Source organism: Cyrtonyx montezumae, unplaced genomic scaffold, assembly GCF_038088225.1.
Source record: "Cyrtonyx montezumae isolate F1298 unplaced genomic scaffold, pur_monq_1.0 scaffold_19, whole genome shotgun sequence".
In the NCBI taxonomy this organism is placed as follows: domain Eukaryota; kingdom Metazoa; phylum Chordata; class Aves; order Galliformes; family Odontophoridae; genus Cyrtonyx; species Cyrtonyx montezumae.
This window is the reverse complement of record NW_027071925.1, coordinates 8,209,137-8,230,972: the sequence shown is the minus strand read 5'-3', so window position 1 is coordinate 8,230,972 and position 21,836 is coordinate 8,209,137. Positions and strand designations below refer to the sequence as shown.

At 43.0% G+C, this 21,836-nt stretch overlaps 1 protein-coding gene across 1 annotated transcript; it reads left to right on the top strand.

Annotated features, from left to right (window-relative positions):
- The first annotated feature begins 583 nt into the window (after window positions 1–583).
- Window positions 584–20,479, top strand: TOM1L1 (target of myb1 like 1 membrane trafficking protein). Its single transcript, XM_065735544.1, has 15 exons — window positions 584–740; window positions 821–905; window positions 2,456–2,534; window positions 7,876–8,025; window positions 8,439–8,558; window positions 10,246–10,350; window positions 11,007–11,123; window positions 14,240–14,373; window positions 16,627–16,687; window positions 17,568–17,688; window positions 18,285–18,381; window positions 18,893–18,953; window positions 19,237–19,324; window positions 19,597–19,669; window positions 20,369–20,479. The coding sequence occupies exons 1-15, from the start codon at window positions 683–685 to the stop codon at window positions 20,433–20,435; spliced, it is 1,416 nt and encodes a 471-aa protein (XP_065591616.1). The 5' UTR covers window positions 584–682; the 3' UTR covers window positions 20,436–20,479.
- Window positions 20,480–21,836: the final 1,357 nt, after the last annotated feature.

Sequence of the window (21,836 nt, the reverse complement as noted above, 5' to 3'; positions counted from 1 at the left end):
GACTGTGAGTGATTAAGCTGTACTCAAGTGAAGGTTAATGTGATTCCGTGTTTGTTTGATACTGAAATAATTGCAACTCGCGGTCGACAAAAACTGCAGTTGAGTTTTTAATTTTCATTCATGCCGCGTTTGTTCCCGAGCATTGTCTGGCTCTGAGATAAAGTCACAGTGGAAGACACTGATGGTAATCGCAGCACGAAAGCCCCACGCGTGGGAATGCACGGGCGCTTCCTGCAGAGCACGTGTGTGACAGCGGCAACGGCACTCACACGCACTGCTCTCTTCCCTGTGCTCTGGGACCCACCCGTGAACAGAGGATGCCCGTGTCTGTGCAAACCACATCACCGCAGGAGCGCTCCAGCCCCGCTGCTCGTCGGCCCCGCTGTTCGCAGCGCTCTTTGAGCACAAACGCATCGCGTCACCGGGAGCCGCTCCGCTTTGCAAACGTCTGTTCCGTCTCTGTGCGTTTCCGCGCGCTCCCACCGGTCCCCTCAGCGCTCCGAGCGGCGGAGGCGGGCGGGAATCGCCCCGTGCGAGGGCGGTGCTGCCCGGCCCGGCCCCGCTCCGCTCCCGCACGTGATCGCGGCCGCTCCGCCGCTGTACCTGAGGGCGGCTCCGCCCCGGCCCGGGAAGGGAAGGCAGCGGCCGGCGGGACGGGGCCGCCCCGCGGAGGTCAGCGGCCATGGCCTTCGGGAAGGCGCCCAAGGAGCCGTTCGGCACCGCCGTGGGGAGCCTGGTGGGTGAGTAGCGGGGCGGGGGCCGCGGGGAGCGAGGGTCGCCCGAGTGCCGCCGGTGACCGCGGTGCCCCGTGGCCTTACAGACCGGGCGACGTTCGGATCGCTGCAGACGGAGGAGTGGGGGCAATTCATGCACATCTGCGACGTGATCAACGCCACGGAGGAGGGGTGAGCGGGGCCGGGGCTGCGGGGTCCCGGGGCTGCCACCCGCCCCACGTCCCGGGCGCTTCGGGAGGGGTCCTGTCCTGCGGAGAGGTGGCAGCTCTTCTTCTTCTCGTCCCTTTCTAGCGAGTTTTCCCTCCTTTCGTTTCCCCCGATGGCATCTCTCTCACCTGTGATTCTCAGAGCTCGGGGTGGGGGGGTTGGGGGCAGTGGTAACCCCTTCCCAGTCGCTGCCGTGAGCTGCAGCACGTTCTGACCCTCCGTGGCAGTTCCTATGTGGAGTTTCTATGCAACAGAGCTTTTTTAATGAGCTACTTCCTCTTGAGCGCAACTTGTGCTCACAGAGCAGCTCCTTAAAGCTTCCTTCTCGGCAACTACTGCTGGTCCCAGTCTGTAACAGGATATTAGGAACAGCAGAATTGCTGTATCTAATCAGGCGAATTGTTATTTTAATGTAATACCCAACTCCTGAGCAGGACGTTTCCAGATGCTTCAGAGAGAGGAGCAGGAGTGGGATAGCAGCATCGCTTTCCGCCTGGGGAGGCTTTCCCCTCCCTTCATCACTGTGGCCCAGCGGTGTGCTGGTGTAACTGGGAATGGCCGTAGGTCTGAAGCAAAAAGAGACAAGTCACTGTTGTGTTTGTTTTTTTTCCCATAAGGTACTTTCAAACAAACAAACAAACAAAAAGTGCAGTAATGGTAAATACCCTTTTAAGTTCATCAACTCGGTTCTCCTAATTGACACGTTGAGTTTTTGCATACGGTTCCATCTCAGATTCCACAGAGATCCTAAAGGGACTTGAGGACACCTTGTTTTTGTTGATGATGAGCACTGAGCTGGCCCTAATAGCTGTAATTTCTGGGTACACTATACATAGCCCATCTGAATCAGTCAGAATTGTTTCCCACATGTGATAAGCTTGATACCGTCTTCCGCCCTTTTCCTCCTACATAGATAGTTAACAGATACGGGGTGTATATATAGAAATGAGAAAGACTGTAATGGAAGTGCTGCTCTCTTGAGTGGAATGGGTTGTCTTCTTGTACATGGTAATTACTCAGATTAGTTAAAAGCATCCAGCAATTAAAAGATTGGGGGTTAGCCAAGACACCCCTACTTCTTGCAGCACTCCCAGGAGAATATTTTTTGATCACATCATATTTGAAAAATAGGTACAAGTCAAGTCTTGACACATTTGGCAGCTCCTGTTCCCTTTCCTAGCAACGGATGTTGTCCGTACTAGATGAGTAAATCTCCTGTACGACAGTGAAATCATGCAGTTTTGAAGGAGGCCCTGCAAGGAATGTCTTTATTTCTCTGCACAGAGTAACACACAGTCTGCAGTCACGCTCCTGATCCACTGCTTTGTTACTCCAGCTCATTGCTGAAGTAATTCTGCCAATATCAGTGGGGAAATTACTCTGTTTTTGAGTGGGTGTAAATACAGGGATGGCCCCAATCTTAGGCCAGTATTTTTGGGTTTTGGATGTAGTTCTGAACTGGGAAAACAGTTTAATTTCTCTGGTAACCTTTTCTGTTCGATGACTCGTCACAGGCCTAAGGATGCAGTCAAAGCGTTGAAGAAAAAGCTTTCAAAAAACTGTAACCATAAGGAGATCAGGCTCACCCTGTCTGTAAGTACAGCTGTGTTTATGGTAATTGGACACTAAGACAGAAAACATTTTAAATGATAAGGTGGCATGCAAATTGGCACTGATACGACTCTCTAGGGCGTTTTCTGTCTTTGTTGCTTGTGTGAATAGCTCTACCAGTGTGGATCCGAGTGGGTCCACTGGTGTTCATTTCTCCTAAATTTATTGCTGCTTTTTATTTTTTATTTTTTTTAAGCCTGCAGCTGGTAAAAGTGGTTTGGTTCTTCTTTACTGCTGTGCTGTTGCTTTGTGAGCACCTCACCTGTTTGTGAGGACACAGAGCTGAGGACATAAAAGCTATGTTTGACCCTTCTGTTACTCACCTCGTGGTGACCTTGGTTAAACTGAGTACCTCAGGTTGCCTTGTAAAATATGAGTTACCTGCTTTGTAAATAAACAAGATTTGAATGAAGGGGTAACAGTGATGAATTAAGTGAGGCAGAAAGGCAGAGGATACGCCTTGCAGGATTCAGATGTTGTGGCTAAAGGTTGAGGTGACAGGAATATCCTCACTCGAGATGACCCAGCCTTCAGAATGTGACACTGTTCCCCTGAGTTTGGGGAAGAGTTATGGTTTCAGTTGGTTTAAGATTTACTGGAGCATGCTGGTGCACTCTGATCCCCACTGCACTGATAAGGTGAGCAGTAGCAAGAAGTTCCTGACACTGTCCTAAGTGCAGAAGCCCCCACTGAAGTGTCTTGTCTGACAGTAGCAGAGCTGTGAGAGGAAGCAGTTCGTGTCATAAACTGCTGCAGAGATGCATTAAACAATTTGCTTTTTTAAGGGTGTAGAGGTTTGTCTGCATTACACTCTGAGCACTGCTAATCACAGGTTTGGTATTTGTTGTGCAAAATCATTATCTATATCAATATATGAGAGGTGATTAAGGAAGATAGGTGGTTGATAGTGTTGAATTGTAGGTCAGTTAGCAGTTGCCTAAGTGTCACTTGACAAGTTGGAGAGGCAGATAAATGTGCTGAATGCACCACTGTATACCTTCAACTCATTCCACTTCCGGTCCTCTTTTCCAGTTTCCTCCTCCACTGTCTCATGAGTCACCTTTCTGTGTGTTCCACGTTTTTGCATAACAGAAACACTTGGTTTCCACCATAACTGCAATCCCTACATCAGATCTGCTTGCTTTCTTGTACAGTCCTTGTGCACCTCAGTCCTCTGGTGCTCTGATGTGTTCAGCTGGAGCTTGGAGGGCCCAGTACTTACATTCAGGAGTCCTTATCAGGATATTTACCCTGCAGCCATACCCCAAAAGCTCCCATTTCAGTTGTGTCCAAGGAAGAGCTCTATCATGTTTACTTGGAAGCTCATTCTGTTTGCTTGTGGGTGGAACATGTACCAGGCTTTGGTGGTACTTGTGGTTCTCCGCTGTCTCACAGCCTCTGTACAGTTTCAGTCTCCTTCTCCACGTGTGTTTTCACCCACTCACATTTAACTCTCTCTTCCTACTTTTGTTCTATGTAAGACTTTCTGCCCTTGCCTCTTCCTCTGCTCCAGGCTTCCTTGCTTTTTCTCCTTTTCTGCCCTTACCGTTATCAGTTGAGTGTGTGAAACCTTCCCTTTGATGACCTTGTTGCTAACCATGGATGACTTTTAACTCCTTTGTTCCCAAGCCTGTCCTTCTGTGAGCTATTTTTCCACTTTACGTTCTTGATGGCAATAATGGCATTGTTCCTGTTTCTTGTTTTGAAATACTGGAATGGAACAGTAAGTCCCTGCAAATGGAAAACAAGTAATTTTCACTTCCTAATAAACAAACCAGCAAAGGCCCCATCCTCATTACCTTATAAAAATTCCTTGATTTTTTCCAGATTTCTACAGAACCAAGAGCTCTCCCTTTTGATGAGCTGTGCCTTATTGCCTGCCTTTCCTGCAGTAAATGCTGTCTTCCTGCTTTTGGGACTCTACACTTAATTCTCTCTCCAGCCTACGTTTCTCCTAGATCTATCCAAGGAGGCAACAGAGTCACTTTTCCATTTGAAGCGTACTTTGATCCACATTTGTTTACTCAACCTTGAAATTCTGGAATTGTCTTCTTAATAAAACTGCTCCTTAAACAGATCCTTCCCAGAGAATGCACGCAGACTGAAATGTGAAAAGTGTGTGTGTGAAGTAATGCTGCTGCATGGTTAGCCCTGGTTCTGTCATCGAGACATGCTAAATCTCAGCAGTGTTGTCTTCCTGCTCTATCTTAGACATGTGTTTATTTGCTTGCAGGAGGAAGGGTGAGTGCCAGCTGTGTAATGTGTTGGCTGTGGCCTAACTGCTTGTACTCTGATCTAGGGAAGTTACCTGGTGCTTGTGAAGTCACATGGATCGAGGTGTGTGCATGCCAGGCCTTGATGCTGCTTCGTGCTCTCCTTGATAAAGCCAAGTGATCAGGCTTGGCAGTGCTGCTTGCACAATCATGGAATGAAGAGGATTAGAACTTTCAGGCAGGAATCCAACCCTGTCTGTGTTATCTGACTCGTTATTAATATGCTTTGGTTGTGTAAAATCTGTTTACGTAGTGAGATGCTGAGACACCTGTTCAGTGTCTCTATAGATGTCCCTTGTTGTTAAAGCATTTTCTACAGTGCCCTAGTTCTGAATCTTGTGAGCTCTTAAGAGCTGAACAGCACATGGGGAAGTGGTTTCTGAAATGTGTCCTCTGTGCACCTGTGTTAGCACACACACACAGGTACTTAGAGTAGAAGTGTTAAGATCACAGTGCACTTTATGGTACACATGGACAAAGGGGAAAATTAAAAGATATTGAGTGGGATCAAAAGAAATATATATTTCAGTGCTATTTCACATTTGGAAAATTCAAGACAGTCTGAAAAATCAATATTTAGGAATGGAAGATCTTGGTAAGGTCAGTGTGGCTGCTACATTGTGAGCAGTGATTGGCAGCTGAGAAGCAGCACGTACCAATTTGTTTTAGTGTCTTGGCCTTCAAACACTTCTCGTGGCAGGATATGGTTCTGAGTTTGGTAGAGTATAATCCTGGATGGGGATTGATGACTTGTTCTTTCTCAGTTAGAAATAGTAGAATGCAAACTCTCTGTGTTTTCTTGCATTCACATTAAATTTGAGGGTACCTGTTTCAAACTTAGTACACTCACTATTGCTTTATGGACCTCATACGTGGCTGCCTGAGATGAGCAGTTAGTCCTGCAGCATTCTGAGCAGGGTCTCTACTGATGAGGAATATAGTTGGCTTTTCTTTTGTTATTCCCAGTAGCTTCTCGTGTCTGCTCAGGTGACTTTTGTCACCTCAGTTTTGTGTTGTTCTGTGAACCCCTGGGCTTTAATTGTGCAGTTCTCTCCACTCAGTGCAGTTCTCAACTGGTTGTCCAGTGTCAGCTAGCCTGGAACACAGCAGCGTTGTCTGTTCCAGCAGTCCTCAGATCCTGCTCCTCATTTAGAGGAAGGTGAATGGGTTGAATCAAGTTAATTTACCAGCTCTGCTATTAGGAAGTGTGTATGCTGAGATTCGTTGTGCTGTGTAGCACAGCACTTGGCTTGGGCACCTTGGGTCCATTTGCTCCTATGGATCTCAGGGAATTGAAGTCCTTTTTACAGTGATAAATAACCATATTGAAATTCTAATTGAAGGTGCTGTTGGTACGAAAGTGCCTTGTTCATCAATGGCCTGATTAAAAATAAAGTCAAATTCTTTGGTTTTTTTGCACCAGCTTGGTTTCACAAGAAGCAAGTGGGCTGAGCTGGCCTAATTGAATGGAGGGCCTAGTCCATTAGCTTCAGTACTTTTGTTCAGAGGGTAAATACTCAGTCCTGCATACAGAAAATTAATAATAGAGAATAGCATACCAGATACCCCACGCGCTGGGTTGGAAATGTTTTATGCCAGCCATCTTTGAAGCACTGCACAGGCAGATGAGTTGGCTGATTAGCATATGTTTCAAGTACTCATGAAAAATAATGATTTGAGCCAAGATTTTTTGGTAATTATCTCTGGTTTTTTTTTTTGTGCAGCAGTCTTCCAGTGTCTCTTTGTTCTATTCTCTTTTTATTTCAGCAGTTTATTTTCTTCTGGTCTTAAGCCTCTTCTCCCACAAGTTCCTGATAACACCGGGAGAGAAATCCCCAAGTCCTGAGGCTGAAAACCTAGTTACTAAAATGACTTCAACACAGCCAAATGCAGTCTGTTCTGGGTAGGAGAGGTACTTACTACTTTGATCGTGGCTCCAGTGGCAGCCTTCATATCGTCGTATCCTTTTGTGAATGCCTTCTTCCTGCTGCATGATTCTGGGCAAGTTTTATGACCCTAAAACCACAAAATTCTGCAGACTTTCATGAATTCAACCCTTTGCTTTCACCTTTCCATCCTCACTCTTAAATCAAGAGATAAAGTAAAGACAAGGTTGAAGAGTAAAAAGCGCAAATGACTATTTTTTTCTTCGTATGGAGCATCACAGTATCTTAGCTGATTCCCAGTTTTATGCCAGGCAAGATGAGTTGTGATTCTGATCGGTCCCAGCTCCCTAATAAAACCTCTACTGGCCCAATTCCAGGTGATTGGGATATACTGACATGCTTTGATATCTCTTCTGTAAAAAGGGAATTGCAGCCAGCCACCTCCAGGTACACGAGGAAGAGGTGTAATGCCGTGATGACATAGGCTGTATTTGATAGGCAGATGTGCTGCCTGCAGAGATCCCATTCTGAGCGTTCCAGGCAGTTCTGAAAGTAGACTGCTTTTGTGGAGATGAATCTGACAACTGGAACGATTCACCTGCTCTGTTTCAAATCAATGTGACCTTTAAAACACATGGAGAAATTGTACTGTGAGTTGTTGAATTTGTTCTTTTCTATTTTTTCATTAGTCTCTTGCTTTAGAGGACAGATTAGAACAGAGGCATTTAGTAAGCTTGTTTTCTTCTCCTGCAGCGCTCTTCAGAATCTCTCAGGCCAGGGTACCTGTTTGCTAGGCATTGATTTAATTGTTGCACTGAATCTGTACAAGTCATTTGTTTCAGGCTATGGTCAGACTTCACACTGTTAAGGTACAGCATATTCAGTAACTGCTGTGCCATGGAAACAAGCACGGCTGTGCTTTGCTGTCAAAAATAGTTTGATTCTGGGTAACCCATTTCATTTTGTACATGTGTAGGAATCGAAGTGCATGCAGTGTGCTTTTGTTTCCCTGCAGGAACCTCCTCAGACATCACTGTGAGACAACTGGCAGTTGTCTGTTCATATCCATTAGTATTCTTTCCCCACAACACCTTGGAATAAATTAAAAAAGTGAAGGTTTTCTTTTCCTTATGTCTACGTAACAGAAGCTTCTTCTGGTTGCAGCTGCTTGACATGTGTATGCAGAACTGTGGCCCAAGGTTCCAGTCTTTGGTTGTGAAGAAAGACTTCTGCAAGGACAAGCTGGTGAAACTGCTGAATCCCAGATACAACCTGCCCATTGACTTGCAAGAGAAAATCCTGACCTTTATCATGGTAAGTCTAGAGTAAACAGTGGCTGTTTGTCTCCTGCTTTATGTGTGTCTCCTTTCTCTCCTGCAGTGTACTCATGGAAACCTTTTACGTGGGTGTTACCCTTCTGCTTTGTGCAGGAGTAGCACAGTGGAAGACAAAAAGAGAGAACTAGAGAGTCCTGGAAAACTGTCAGCCTCTACCTTTTATATTCCCCTCCCAGTCTGAGTATGTGCCTCCCCTCTGCAGGGTGAGAGGGAACTTGGGAGTTCTGTGGCATTCCTCATGTTTTAAATTGGAGCTAGCTAAAGCAGGTAGAGGCAGAAAATGTGCTGTTCACATGGAGAAACTGCCTTTAGGATTGTTATGTTTTAGAAGAGTGTCTCTGCCCCCACTGACTGTCCGTTTCTGTGACTGTTGCTGTTATTTCAAAACAGATATGGGCCCGAGGGTTCCAAGGAATGGTGGATGTGACCGAAGTAAAAGAAGTTTATCTAGAATTGCTGAAGAAAGGAGTGGAATTTCCATCTTCTGACACCAGCAAAGGAGGGCCTAAGGTGGGGATACAAAGGGATGCCTCATTAATCCGTTGTAAATCAGAAGCAGGATGTGTTAATTGTATGAGCTCTGTAGACACAGAAGGTGTGTATGTTTTTGTTTTGTTTTCTAAATGCTCCAGGGCAGAGTATGACCGATCTACTTAAGCATGTGAGCAGAAATCAGTTTCAATTATAGCAGCTCAGATAACAACAAAGAAACCTGTCCTATATAATAGTGTCTTATATTTCAAGCCACAGAATAGTGGATATCTTCTCAAAAAGGAAGTATCTGTCTCTTGAGATTTCCAAAGCATTTAAAAAATGTGAGCATCCTGTTTACCTCAAAGTGAATGAGAGTGGAATGCTTGAAACTTGTTGGCTTTTGAAAGGCTTAACTAAAATGAGTAAGATCTGTGTGAAATCACGTACATTCAGAACTTGAGCATTCGGAGAATTATAGAATGGTCTGGGTTGGAAAGGGACCTTAAACATCTAATTCCATCCCCTTGCCATGGGCAGGGACACCACCCACCAGATCAGATTGCTCAAGGACTCCTCCATTCTGACTTTGAACACTTCCAGGGAGGGGACATCCATAACCTTTCTAGGCAGGCTGGTCCATTGCCTCACTGCACTCCCAGGAAATATTTTTTTCCTAATACTTAATCTAAATGTACCTGCAAAAGAGGTCTGTTGACTGAATCTCCTTCTAGCTATTTGCATAACTTATAATCAGTAATGTTTGCCCCTGGAAACTAATTTCTACTTTTTTATTTCAGCATATATTTGATAAATATCATTGTGTAGCATCTAGGGTATGTTAGATGTAAATATGGCTTGAGCATGGGACATTGGCTGAAAATACAATGCACGCTTTACAGATATTATTTCCAGAGTTTGTTTTCTGTTGGAAAAGATTTCACAAGACCTGGGACACATGAAAGTCGTTCACCTTTGGGTGCAACATTGCAATTACAGAGCTAGATGACTGCAGCCAGTATAGAGAGTTATCCTCAGTTTGATTTAAGGACTGAATAGCCAAGTGTGCAAAAACCTGTGTTTTTAAGGCTGTGTTTAAAGCTTTATTTGAACAGTTTTGAACAACTGAAAGAAAGTGCTTTCACTGGACAACATTTTTTTGCCTTACAGTTGCAATGAGTCCATTCTGTCTGCCACATATTTCCGTCCATTGAATTCTGTTGCAAACCTGTTGATCTGAGCTGCAGCAGACTTGAATACAGTTTTTAGCTCAGTCTCTATGAGATTAAGGATGTGATGTGTACAGTCTCGTGCAGGGTTGTCTTCTACTTCAGTTGAACTATATGTGGAAACCCCCAGACCTGTCACTCTTTCCAAATGTGAGTGCATTCTAAACCACCCATAGTTTTAAAACTGAGGTAGCACTTAAGGAAGGACTCACTGTCTGATGGCTTCAGAGGCCAAGGAGAGACAGCTTGTTTTTAGCCATTCCTATTTTATCTGTGATGGAATTTACTGAGCAAACCCATTGAAGAACATTTCCAAATTCCCACCTGATTTCATTACAAACCAACTATTACTTCCATTCTTACAAATAGAAATTTCTCAACACTGATTATGTGAAGGCTAATGCCAGGTTGTCTGGTCTGACAGATGATGGTAACACTCTCATCTGGATGTCAGTTTCAATTCTGTTAAACACAAGCTCTGCTCTTTTATCTTTTAGCAGTCCTCATCTCCTGCAAAGTCATCCCCATCTTCCACTAATCCCCAAAAACGTTCCTTGTTGCCTCTTCCCACGGGCCCAATGTTACTGTTGACACCTGAACAGGTACAGTACCATAGGTTTGGAGTGGAGGGATGTTCCATTTGAAATGCACTGGGAACATGCAGTTTCAGTGTCGTTGGTCACAGGCCACTAGAAGGAACTGTCATTTCAAGTAGCTTGGTTCTGTATTCGTGGTCTTAGATCTGTTCTCCTAAAGATGTTTTATACAGTGATTTGCCAAAGCAGTGCATGCAGAAATCACTTGGGTAAATGCCAGGCTGTACCCAGCCAGAAAGTGGAATTCTCATGCTTGAATTTCTGCTGATCTCTTGCGATGATGTTATGCAAGTTTGATAGAAGATTCTTCAGAGATCAGTGAGGAAGCCAAACTCATTTTGGGATAAGACTCGTGCAAAGAGGTTGTACTTAAAAGCAGAAGGGAAGGGGCAGTTTGCTTCTGATCCCACTTGACCTGTAGTTAAATAAAAAGAGTCTTCTCAGTATTAAGAGAGGCACTAAATATATGGGAGACCGATAGCATTGTTGGGCTTAGGTCTTAGTATGATTGGATGTATAAAAACTGAGCTAATTTCCATAGAATGTCACTGATAATTAGACCCATGTTATGCCTAATGGGGAAGAAAGTACTTATTAGAGGTAAGAATTACTTTGTTCCCTCTGTTCACCTGCACAATATTCTGTCCTGTTGAACTGAACAGATCGGGAAACTGTACAGTGAACTGGATATGGCGAAAATGAATGTGAGAGTCATGTCATCGATATTAAAGGAAAACGTTCCTGGCTCTGAAAATCCAGATGATATGAATCTTTTACAGGTGAGAGGTCACTCATTGATGGGGCTATTAATTTGAACAAGGTTGATTTTAGGATGCGTCGTGTCCTTTCTTGTAACATCTGAATTTAAACTGCAAAACCAAACCAACATCACCTAGTTTCTGCCTCTCGTTTTGCTCAGTTTCTCTTGTCTCCTTCCTCAACATGTAGATAGTCATGAAAGGACAGTGCAGCTTGCAATGTAAATTTGAGCTCTAGAGACTTCCGAGGGCAAAGGAATTTCATAATGGAGCATTCTCTGTTAAGCATGTTCTGTCAGACAGCCCTGAGAAACATTCCAGGTGAGCACAGTTGCCTACTGGGAAAATAGGTGATGACACAATCCCTCTCATATCCGTCCTGGAGTTTTCAGAGCTCTCTTTATTATTACTGATACCTTAAAGGCAAACTGAAGGGTGGTGAAGAATATGAAGCATTGGGTTTGTGTACGTGAGCTCAAAGCCTGGGAGCTTGCTGTGCAATAGATGAAGCCATGTGCTCCTCAGGTGTAGCCTGAAGTGGTGTACTGTGATAGTCAGGTTCAGATTTGACAGTGAAGATGCATACAATCTACTTGCTCATACTTTTTCTATTTTAGAAATTTAAAACAGCATTACTTGAGCATTTCAAGAGTGGCTTATGTTATATGGGCATCTTGGTGTTTCATGTTTTCTGAAAGAAATAAAAAAGAATAAAAAAGTTTATTGTATAATTCTTTTTCTAAACTTAACCTCCAAAATTTGGTAGCAGGGAAGCATTCTTGGTAAGTTGTCAGCATAAATGCACTGAAGAACTGATCTGATTTTTGCAAGACTTTGGTGTGGAGAATTCTTCCTTTGCAGGGAGCTTTTTCTGGGTGCTGTTGGTTTGTCTTCAGGGTTATGCTGTTCACTTGCATCCTTTTATGCATTGGTTCTCAGCTGAAGGCTGAGATCTGGGGAGATAGCACTAGTTGGCTGCTGTGTCTCATCTTTAATGACAGCACTGCTGGTGGGTGGGAACCACATAGGAGACAGAATCAATCTCTGGGTTTCTGCTGCCCAGGAAATTCTCTGCCACTGCCTCTGAGCTGCAGCCCAAGGAGGAAGGGCTGGTGAAGCAGGCATATTTCAGCTGTGAAACAGGAAAGGTGCCTTTCAGTTCCTGCCTCCTACAGAGCAGCATGCGGGCACACATACTAGGTTGTCCACAGTAAACCAGTGGATTCTTACTGACACTCCCAGTAATAAAACTGTTGGCAAAAGTTTGAGGACAGGGTGTGGAGTTCCCATTTGTGGGGGAGTGACTAAAAACTCATTCCTTCTATGTTAATTTCGTTGTTGTTCTTTCTGTTCTTTTGCTCCATGCACTCAGTGGCACAGACCATCAAGCATGGCCAGCCTGTTTCTTTAGCCATGTTTAACATGCATGTTTGCTTGTGGCTTTACCTGGATTTCTTGTATTAGGCTTTTGTCATTGGAGAACAAAGTCCTTCGTTAAAAGAGCTCTTTGTTCAGGCTTTGAGTGAGTGGAAGAGATGGGTATCAGCCCTTCCTGATTATCCAGGGTCTCTTTAATGGTGTAAACTTCTTCAGGGCAATGTGTTTTTGGTTCTGCAGTTTGGTGAGTGACTGCTTCCGCCCTTTCCCTCCGTTCTAGACAAGGATAGCAAATCTCACTGAAATATTCTGCTTTACAGTAACAGCATTTGAAGAATAGCAAAAGCCCAGTATCAGCTGGAAGGGCCACAAATGTTTTACTGGGTAGTGAATAGATGTATCTGATGGATGTGCAGGAATTGAGGCCTAGATGGTCAGGTGCTGAGTGTATGGGCCCAGGCTCATTGGTGTCACTGATGGCTCTGAGTTAGCTGGTAGGCCATTGCTGTAAATTCTGGTTTTCAAAGCACCAGAGTACATGCTTCATGCTGAGTCAAAGCAAAACCTACAAATTCATCCTGAAAATGAGCATCTCCATTTACTACTTCATCGCATGTTCATTTTTGCAAAGAAACTTGTCTGCCTGTAAAACAGATTTGTAAGAAATACACATTTGAGATGGGGATAAGGTTATAAGATGTGGAGCTGAAGAGGTTTAAAATGTGATTGTATGCACTGAACTGCATACATCTGTGTGTGTTCTGTCCTGGGCTGTGAAGGTACAATAGCGAGAGATAAAGTAATGTGCAATCCATGCTCAGATTTGGCAAAGGGGTGGAACATTTCTTTTTACATAATTAATTAAAAAATTACAAGGAGCTTATGTTCCTTGAGAAAATTGAGAACAGTTTGAGAGTAATAGCAGAGCACTTTCTGAATAGCAATGTGCAAACAGAATATTTCCCCCTCCTTTTTTTTTTTTCCTTAAGCAGGGCCAGCCAGCATTTGCAAAAATACACTGTGGGAAAAAGAATCTTGGCTGAGATGAAGCTTCTGACACTAAAGAATTTGTTTCTTTGAACAGGGAAAATCTGCAGGGGAGAGAAATGTAAATAAACTAACCGCCATTTCCACTGGCAGTAATGCAGTGTTCTCCTCAGAAAAATCTCATAAATATCACACCAGCTGATTGTGCTGTGTTTGTGCCACTTCATGAGAGAGCACCTGGACGAAGTGCATCCAGACCTCCCCACGGAGAGGAAGAGCTAAAGCTAGACAGTGGTGTCACAGAGCATTTTATCCTTTAGACTACCATTGTCTCTTCTTCAAGCAGATGTTGAACCTGGATCACATTCATTACATTCATGTGAAGTATCCTACTGAGTTTAATCAGCTTCAATCAGGCTCAAATCAAATTTACTCTGCATCACCCAGAGGGGGCTTCATTATTTTGCAGTTTGTAATTTAGACTTTAGAGACAGATACATCCTCAGAAATGAAGGTAGGTCATGGGTAGGGGCTGGCAGGGGTTGGAGTGCTGGTTTGATGATAGGAGTTGTCAGCCTGGCCCTGCAGAGATCAAAGACATGAAAATCACACAATTTGCAATGCTTGGTGTGTGGGGGGTTCTATAAATTGAGGGCTGTGACCTCTGAGTCTCCTGTACTCCGTTGTCTTATCATTCTTCCCCAAAACTGAGAAATTAGGAGGACACAGTTGTGACTTCTGATTTTCTTTCTTTCTTCCCCTTCTTTGGGCAGAAGCTGTATAAGACATGTCGGATGATGCAGGAGCGGATCATGGAGTTGTTGGTGACGGTGGAGAATGAAGATGTGATAGTTGAGTTAATACAAGTAAATGAAGATCTGAATAATGTTCTCCTGGGACACGAAAGGTAAGAGCAGGACCTCTGTCCTCATGTTTGGTGTTCTAACTGCAAAAGCACACCTGTGGGTACAGACAGCCCGTGAGATCAGTGCTGAGTCTTCCCAAGGAGGCAGATTTTTCCATACATCCAGAAAAGGAACATGATAACAACAGGAGCAGGTAATCTGTTTGCCTTCCCCTGAGCACTTCAGAAGCAGTTAATAATGGCAGTTACAGAGCCATCAGAATGTGGTAAAACAAGTTAAGAGCATAGGCAGGAAATGAGATGGAGGCACACAAAAATCATTTTGGAATTTGGTGTTCCTTTCTCATCAAGCACAGTGAATTTGCCATCAGTCTGCTACAAATCTTTTGGTCCTGGTGACAGTCCTGACATTTTAATGTATACGCTTCCAGTAAGGAATATTCACTGTCCTTTCTGAACGGCTTTGACAGCTTTACTGCAGAAATTGGCCATGGAATAGTGTTCTGCTTTACTGCATGCTGAAGAGAGTCACTTCTTTTCGCAGCTGAATCGAAACAAGCTGTTCTACCTGCCTTACACCAGGGAATGTTTCTTCACACATGGAAGCGCTGCAGTGCTCGTGTTGACATGTTGTGTATTTGCCTGTTGTGTCAGCTGAAATGCTGGCAAAAATGAAACAAAACTTAAACTCAGAATTCCAGTATTTTCCCTCCAAAATACCATAGTGAATATACTTGTGGAGAATATTCTTGTTTAATGGGAACGAGCCTTCTGTGTTCAGTAGTTTATGTCCTCCTTGGCGGGGAGGTGTTTTAGAAGTCATCACGCATCAAACTGCAGTGGTTCAGGAGCAAATTGAAGACTTTGCCTTTGCTTTGTGCATGTGGAAGACAGGATCTTCCAAGGAGACCTGAGGAGCTCAGTTACAGGATTTGGGTGAAGTCCTGGACACCTTTTCCCATCCGAGCAGACAGTGAAATGCACAGCTTGGTTCTTGTTCTCAGTGTGAGTTACCCCGGGATATTTTTGTTAAGAGTGATGAGTGTTGGCAATGCCAGGAACCTCACAAACTCTGAACAGCTTGTGGGCATCGTTCAAAAAATTCCTTCTGGAAGACTCACCAGGTGATGGAAGGAGCAATTAATAGGCCGTTGTGAAACTGGGCAGAAGGCTGTGCCTCTGAGCACCGTGATGTTGTGGCTTACTATAACAAGTCTTCCTGAGTGCAGATGCCTTTGCACACGAGAGTTGATTAAGTATGAAGATGTATTTGATTAATGCTTGTTGCAGAGGGTTTGCTCTTTGGAACTCCCGCTGAACAATGAGATGTGGAGAAGACAAACTTCTTTTAACCAGCTGCATCTGTTCCATACTGCATGCGTTGTTTGAAGACAAGTCATGCTGCATTCTCTGTTTCTGATTATTCATGTAGAGTCTAAATTAAATCGGGAGCAGTCACCACTGTGGAACAAGCTCACCTCGTGTATGTGATGGTGACTCCCTCTAGTGGCCCTAGCAACTTTTCTGTTCTTACTGCATTTCAAACAAATACTTGTTTTGCTGTTGGGAAGGTTTTTTCCTCCTGCTCATCCTTGCATTTATGTCATCCCTGTGGGCCTCAGCAGGTGTGAACACCAAGCACAGTGTGTGCCAGTCTCATATCCATGCCAGTTCAGACCTTTACTTCTGTAATAGATGGGCCTTAAGGTGCTGACGTTCATCTTACTCCTCTGGACCCAGAGCATGTAGCACCATTATTACTTTCAGTACATAAATGTATTTTGGAGGGATTTTTGTTTTCTTTTTTGTTTATTTCAGGCATTTTAATCGAGGGAAAAAAAAATAATGAAGGCTGTGTCCCAGAGGAGGCACGTGATGTGTCCTGGGCATGGGCATGAAGGAGAGTGGGGTCCTCTGAGGACAGCAGGATTCCTGGATGCGGTTGAGGGAAGGGAGCCGTGTTTGACACAGTACATGTCTGGCATGAACAAAGGCAGATTTTACAGTCAGCTGTGCCATGCTTTTGTTTTGGAAGAAACAGAGGGTGGTCCCCAGAAGTGAGCCCAAGAGCAGGCTGTCTGGTGGCTGTGCAGGTCGCTGGGGGACCGCTGCCCTGTGCTGAGCTGAGTTGCATCGCAGCGTGGAGACGAGCACTGCAGAGCAGAGTGCCTGTAGTGCTCATTCTGTGCCTCTGTGCTGTCCTTGGGTGATGAGACTTTGGTTATAGCTGCCGGTGTGTTATGCAGCACGTGACAGAAATGTCAGAACAAACATTTAGCTTTGCCATTTCAACAGGTTCTCTCGAAACAGAGTTCGATTTTTGGAGAATCAGAGAATCCAGCGTGAACGTGAAGAGGTGAGTAATGATGGGTGAACTTGTGAGCTGCAGGACTGGAAACATTCCCTTTTCGTTGTGAAAAATGTGTCTTCTTATTGTTTTTGCTCAAACTGAGAGGTGCAGCCTGCCATCTCCAGCAGATGCTGCTGCTCTTAACGATTTTCAGAAGTTGCAGAATTCCATGCAGATTTAACTAAAGCAAAAAATAATCTCAAATTTCAGGTGGAAGCTTGATCGAGAAAAATGAGACAGTGAGAGATTTATTTGGATTCTGTTACCTTTATAGCTAAGCACAATTATCTGCCAGACATGAAATGAGAAACTGTAATGTTTCTTTTATTCTCTGTAAACATTTATAGACTAAAATGCTGTTACACTGTCAGAACTCATTGTTCTTTTTTCCCTCGTCAGTCAAAGCCTTTTCTGAGTTCTAAATAATGGATCGTAGCAAATCTGACTGTCCTTTACTGATTGATAATTATGGTTGTTAATTATATTGCTCAAAGGAGTTTTGCAGATTTCAGCTTCCTAAGCCATAATTGCATCATCCAGGACTCGATAGGATAATGACTGCTTTGTGAAAGCTGAAATACAGCTGATAGTTATTAAAGGAAGGTAGAAGACAGTATTGTTTTCCTTGGAAAATCTGCTGTTGCTGCAGTCAGGTTGTATAGGATGATTTTGCTCCTCCACACCCCCCCACCCACTCAATAAAGAAATACATCTGATTTCACTGACACTTAGTAGTAGCATTTAGTTAGTGACCTAATAATTCTAAGTGACAAATCTGATTTCAAACATTTACATTCTGTAAACATGGCAGTTAGATTATTTAAAACCACAGGTTCCTTTTTTCCTAATCTGTTCTTAATAACTTCCTTTCTTTTTGAATGTTAAGCTGTACAGGAAACAGCCATCTGCCCCCTCAAGTGATCTCCTTGACCTCTCTACAGATTCTCCATCTCCTGTGGCTGCAGTGCTGGGGACTGACCCAGCAGCATCTCAGTTTCCAGGCCCTAGTAAGTGGTGAATGCATGTTTCCCTGGTGGTCTGATTTCCTAAAACAAACCAACGTGAGCTTAGTGGAGGCATCAAAAAGTTCCTTGAAAGAAAGATATTCCATAAGCCAAAGAAATATGAGAATTTGGGTGTGCATGTTAAGGAAAAATACAAGATGGTCTAAGGTTCCTTCTAATTTTTTTTTAGAGTGGGAGCACTGATCTATCTCAGTCTTGCATTTAATTGTGAACAGGAGAACATTCTTTATAAAACAGTGTGATGGTTGCTTGTTCTGTAGGCTTGGAAGAAAGAAATGGATGTGTTCTTTTCTTTGACTCTTGATTTCCTACGTTTTTTTCAAGGAGGCAGTTGATGTTAACAGCAGTTCACTTTGAGAAGGGTACTTTACCTCCCCTGACTTCAGATTTCTGTCGTAGTGCAAGGAGTGACCAAATCTCCTAACTTGGGTCATAGTTTTGTCTTCGTCGCAATAAACACAATTAGTTCTGTATTCTTTTTTATGCTTTCCAAACAAAAGTTCATTGATCACAGTACAAGTAAGGAACGTGTGCTTAACAGTGTTTAAATGATCATTAAATACGACTTTGAATTTCAGATTCCATATCTGCACACTCTGAAGATACAAAGAGGCACCATGCATCCATTTATCCCCAGCTAGATTTAGCAGCTGCTGCAAAACCTCAGCAATTCCCGTGAGTAATCTCCAGTTGAGAAATGATAGCAGGTAACAGATAATCAGAACTATTAATCTGCTGTAACTGACAAAGAATTTTTATGGAAAGCTCTGAAAAAGTTGTTTAATACTTCTACAATTAGTCCAGAAGAAAAGTGGAAACTCAGTGTGCTAGATGTTGCTTAACATGCTTAAAATAAGTACTAACCCTGAAGCACCTTTTAAATAGTCATAACCATAAACTTAACATACTGTATATTAACATGTATATTGACTTTCTGCTTGAGTCTTGCCAGTGCTGTAGCTGAAGGGAGAAACAGATGAATTGCACAGACCAAGAAGAACGTTTTAAAATAGGAAAAGGAATCCTTACAGTTTTCCACCTGTTACATAAACAGAACTCTTGCTCGTGCTGCTCTCAGTTGTGAGTTCAGGTGAAGAAGACAGCACAGCAGATAAAATAATGCAATGATCAGAATATTTGTTTGTAATAGTTTCTCAGTTACTTTTAACCTATGATTCTCTCCTAGATTTGCAGCTGAAGCACAGAACAGTAGTGTAAGCACCCCAGCTGGACATACATACAGCAACGTGAGTAGCACTCATCTTCAGAATAATTATTCTTTGCTGGCAATTGTCAAAAGGATTTACACTGACTGCTGTCCACGAGGGATACAGAGGTCTGTTCTGTCACAGACATCAGGGAATGCTCTGTATTTTGTGGCCATGCCAACTTACTTGTGTGGGAAAGGGAGATTAATTAGGATTATAAATGTTGGCCTACCTTTAGAATTCACCTGTTGTAGTCTGTGAGTCTGAAGAGAAGTCAGCAGTTTCTCATAGATTTATGCCATTTTTCCCTTGATTTCCTCAGCTGGCAACTCTTCTAAGCCCAGTGCCTCTGAATCCAGTAAATCTGCAGGCTGGACCTACTGCATCAACAAATGGACCATCACCAGCAGGTAATATTACTTACTGCAGACCACTTAGCTTTTATGGAGATTTATTTTCTTGTTAGCACTTAAATGCTTTATATAATGCCTGTTAAAGACTAGATGAGCATCAAACACTGACAAAAGCTCATATAGTTCATGGTTTCTCTGCCCATTTTAGTATTTAAAGCAACTAGATACTAGATAAATCTGTTTCAGAAAGAAATAAAAAAGTAACATTCATAAAATGTGCTTTTAGCTATGGTTAAATCTGGGTTTATCTGTCTGCATTTACCTTTCAGCTGCATCAAAGAACAAGTTGCAGTCACCTCATTACTATGAGATAATGGAATTTGATCCTTTGGCTCCTACAGAGTAAGTAGTTTTTGAAGTAATTTATAGTTCTCAGAGGTGACAAAGGTGAAAAGGATTCTGAGATTACTTTCTTCTTCTGAGTGAGAAAACAGACAGTAGATTTGGGCTGGACATAGGAAGACATTTTTTAAAGTGAGACACTGGAACAAGCTGACCAACCATGGGAAGGGTTTGAAGTCAGGCTGGGCTGGGCTTTGAGCTGCTGATCTTGTGAAAGATGTCACTACCCACAGCAAAGTGTTGGACCAGATTATCACTGAAGGTCCCTTCTAAACCAAACCATATCATGATTCCTTGAAGTAATTTCTGTTCATAACAGTCTTTTTCTTTTCCTTCCTTCCCACTTTCCCTCCTTAATTTACTTCCAAGGAACCATCAAATAGCGAGGTAGAAAAATCCCACAAAGCTTTCATTTATTTATTAAACTAATGTAATAGTTACATGTCTCATGGCATAAAGGCCATTTGTGTTTTGCAGTCAGGTTTATTTCATCAAAAATGACCACTTACAGAGGTATCTCAGTCAAAATGTAATCACAGGCATCACAGGATGGGCTCCTTGCTTCTGTGGAAAGCTGAGCATCCTGCAGCTAATACTCTATTTAAACATCATAAACTCCCAGGCAGGATTTAAGTGGTGCATTTTGTCTAATTGAAACAAAACTGTGACATAAGAGTTGCCCTGTTCCTCCTCTTTCAGAGTGATTTATGAAGAGATTGATGCTGCCATGCTGAAGCCAGAAGTTGAAAAGCATTCAGAATGCTGAAGGTGGAGGTCTGAACACACGAGTTACTCTCTGGTGCTGCTCCTGGGCACTGCTTCCTGTAACACACACGTGAACAACAGAACAATAAGTAGTGGATAAGTGCTTGGATCCACACCTTGAGAGTTCATCTTAAATGTTCAACTGTGTATTATTCAAGGTGACATACATGATTGCTATTTTTTTTTAAGTATTGTGGCCTTCAAAATATTTCCAAAGTCACCTGCATATGAAGCAACACTTGACATCTGAAACAAGCAAATTAAAAGCACTCTCACCACCGTAGAAGAAAGCTTTTCTTCCATCTTAATCTGTTCTTTCCTACTACATAATCCTATGTCTGTTTTGGCCACGTTGGTGTCTGTGAAATCCTCTCACTAGAAGTGTGTATTTTTTTCTGAATTGTAGGACTTCTCTAAATCTGACCCTCTTGACAGATATACACGATACACAGTTATCACTTTCTTACATTTACATTCTGAATACGATTTTGTTTTCTTTGTAAGACCCACTAAGTAATAGGATTTTTGTCTTGGTAAGAACTTGAGCAGGGACATCGGTGCTGTCATCTGTGATTAACAGAGCAGAAGAAAGCTGTGTGTTGCCATGTCGTGGTTATTAGTAAATACTGGAAGGGGACCACTGTTTTTCTTTCCAGTGTTTCTGCCCTGCAGAGCTTGTCGTTTCGGTGAAGGAAAAATATCCCTCTACAATGCAAATGAGCATTAGTTATCCATTTATTTTAATCAAATTAAACCTGCTAACAAGCTTTTAACTGTTAATAATTTAAGTGCCTTGTCTATTTTAATGCTGAATGTAAAATCTGCACTTTACAGATAGATATAGTTCTCTGAATTTGTAATTGATGAAAACTTTGAGAACTTGGTTTGTGTTCATAGTGGATAAGCTAAGGTCATCTTTAAGTGTTCCTTGTTCTCTGTTCAAGTGACACAAACACTTAAGGAATTTTTGTAGCCTGGAATCCCAAATAAAAGCAGATGCTTACTGAGTACTTAACCCCATTGCTTCTGACCAGCTGACATGCACGCTCTGAATGCACAGTACTGAGGAATCTGAGTGAATCCGTGGTGTTTCAAGGGTCTGGCTATCGGGTTTGCAGCTGGCTACAGAACCAGTAAACCCTCCCGAGGAAGGTGGAGGGGCTTGTAAGCAAAGGTGAAAAGGTAAGCCTCTGCGCTGTTATTTTCCTTGCATTGTTTGCAGTGATCTGGAAAGCAGCTTGAAAAGACTGCTGAAAATAGGATTTGAGATGGGTGACTTTTCCTACAGTTTAGTTCTTTTAAAGCCCAGCGGATGGAGGCATTACAGGTTTAAACAGCCTATTTCAATAGCAATCATTTCATTTTGGGTTGCCCTAACTGAGCTGGTCAGTTTTTAAAGAAG

Excerpts from the sequence above, each read along its gene's own strand:
- TOM1L1 (XM_065735544.1), top strand. The coding sequence starts at position 683 with ATGGCCTTCGGGAAGGCGCCCAAGGAGCCGTTCGGCACCGCCGTGGGG. Across the intron at positions 906-2,455 it reads ATCAACGCCACGGAGGAGGG|GCCTAAGGATGCAGTCAAAG; the intron begins GTGAGCGGGGCC and ends GACTCGTCACAG. Across the intron at positions 2,535-7,875 it reads AGATCAGGCTCACCCTGTCT|CTGCTTGACATGTGTATGCA; the intron begins GTAAGTACAGCT and ends TTCTGGTTGCAG.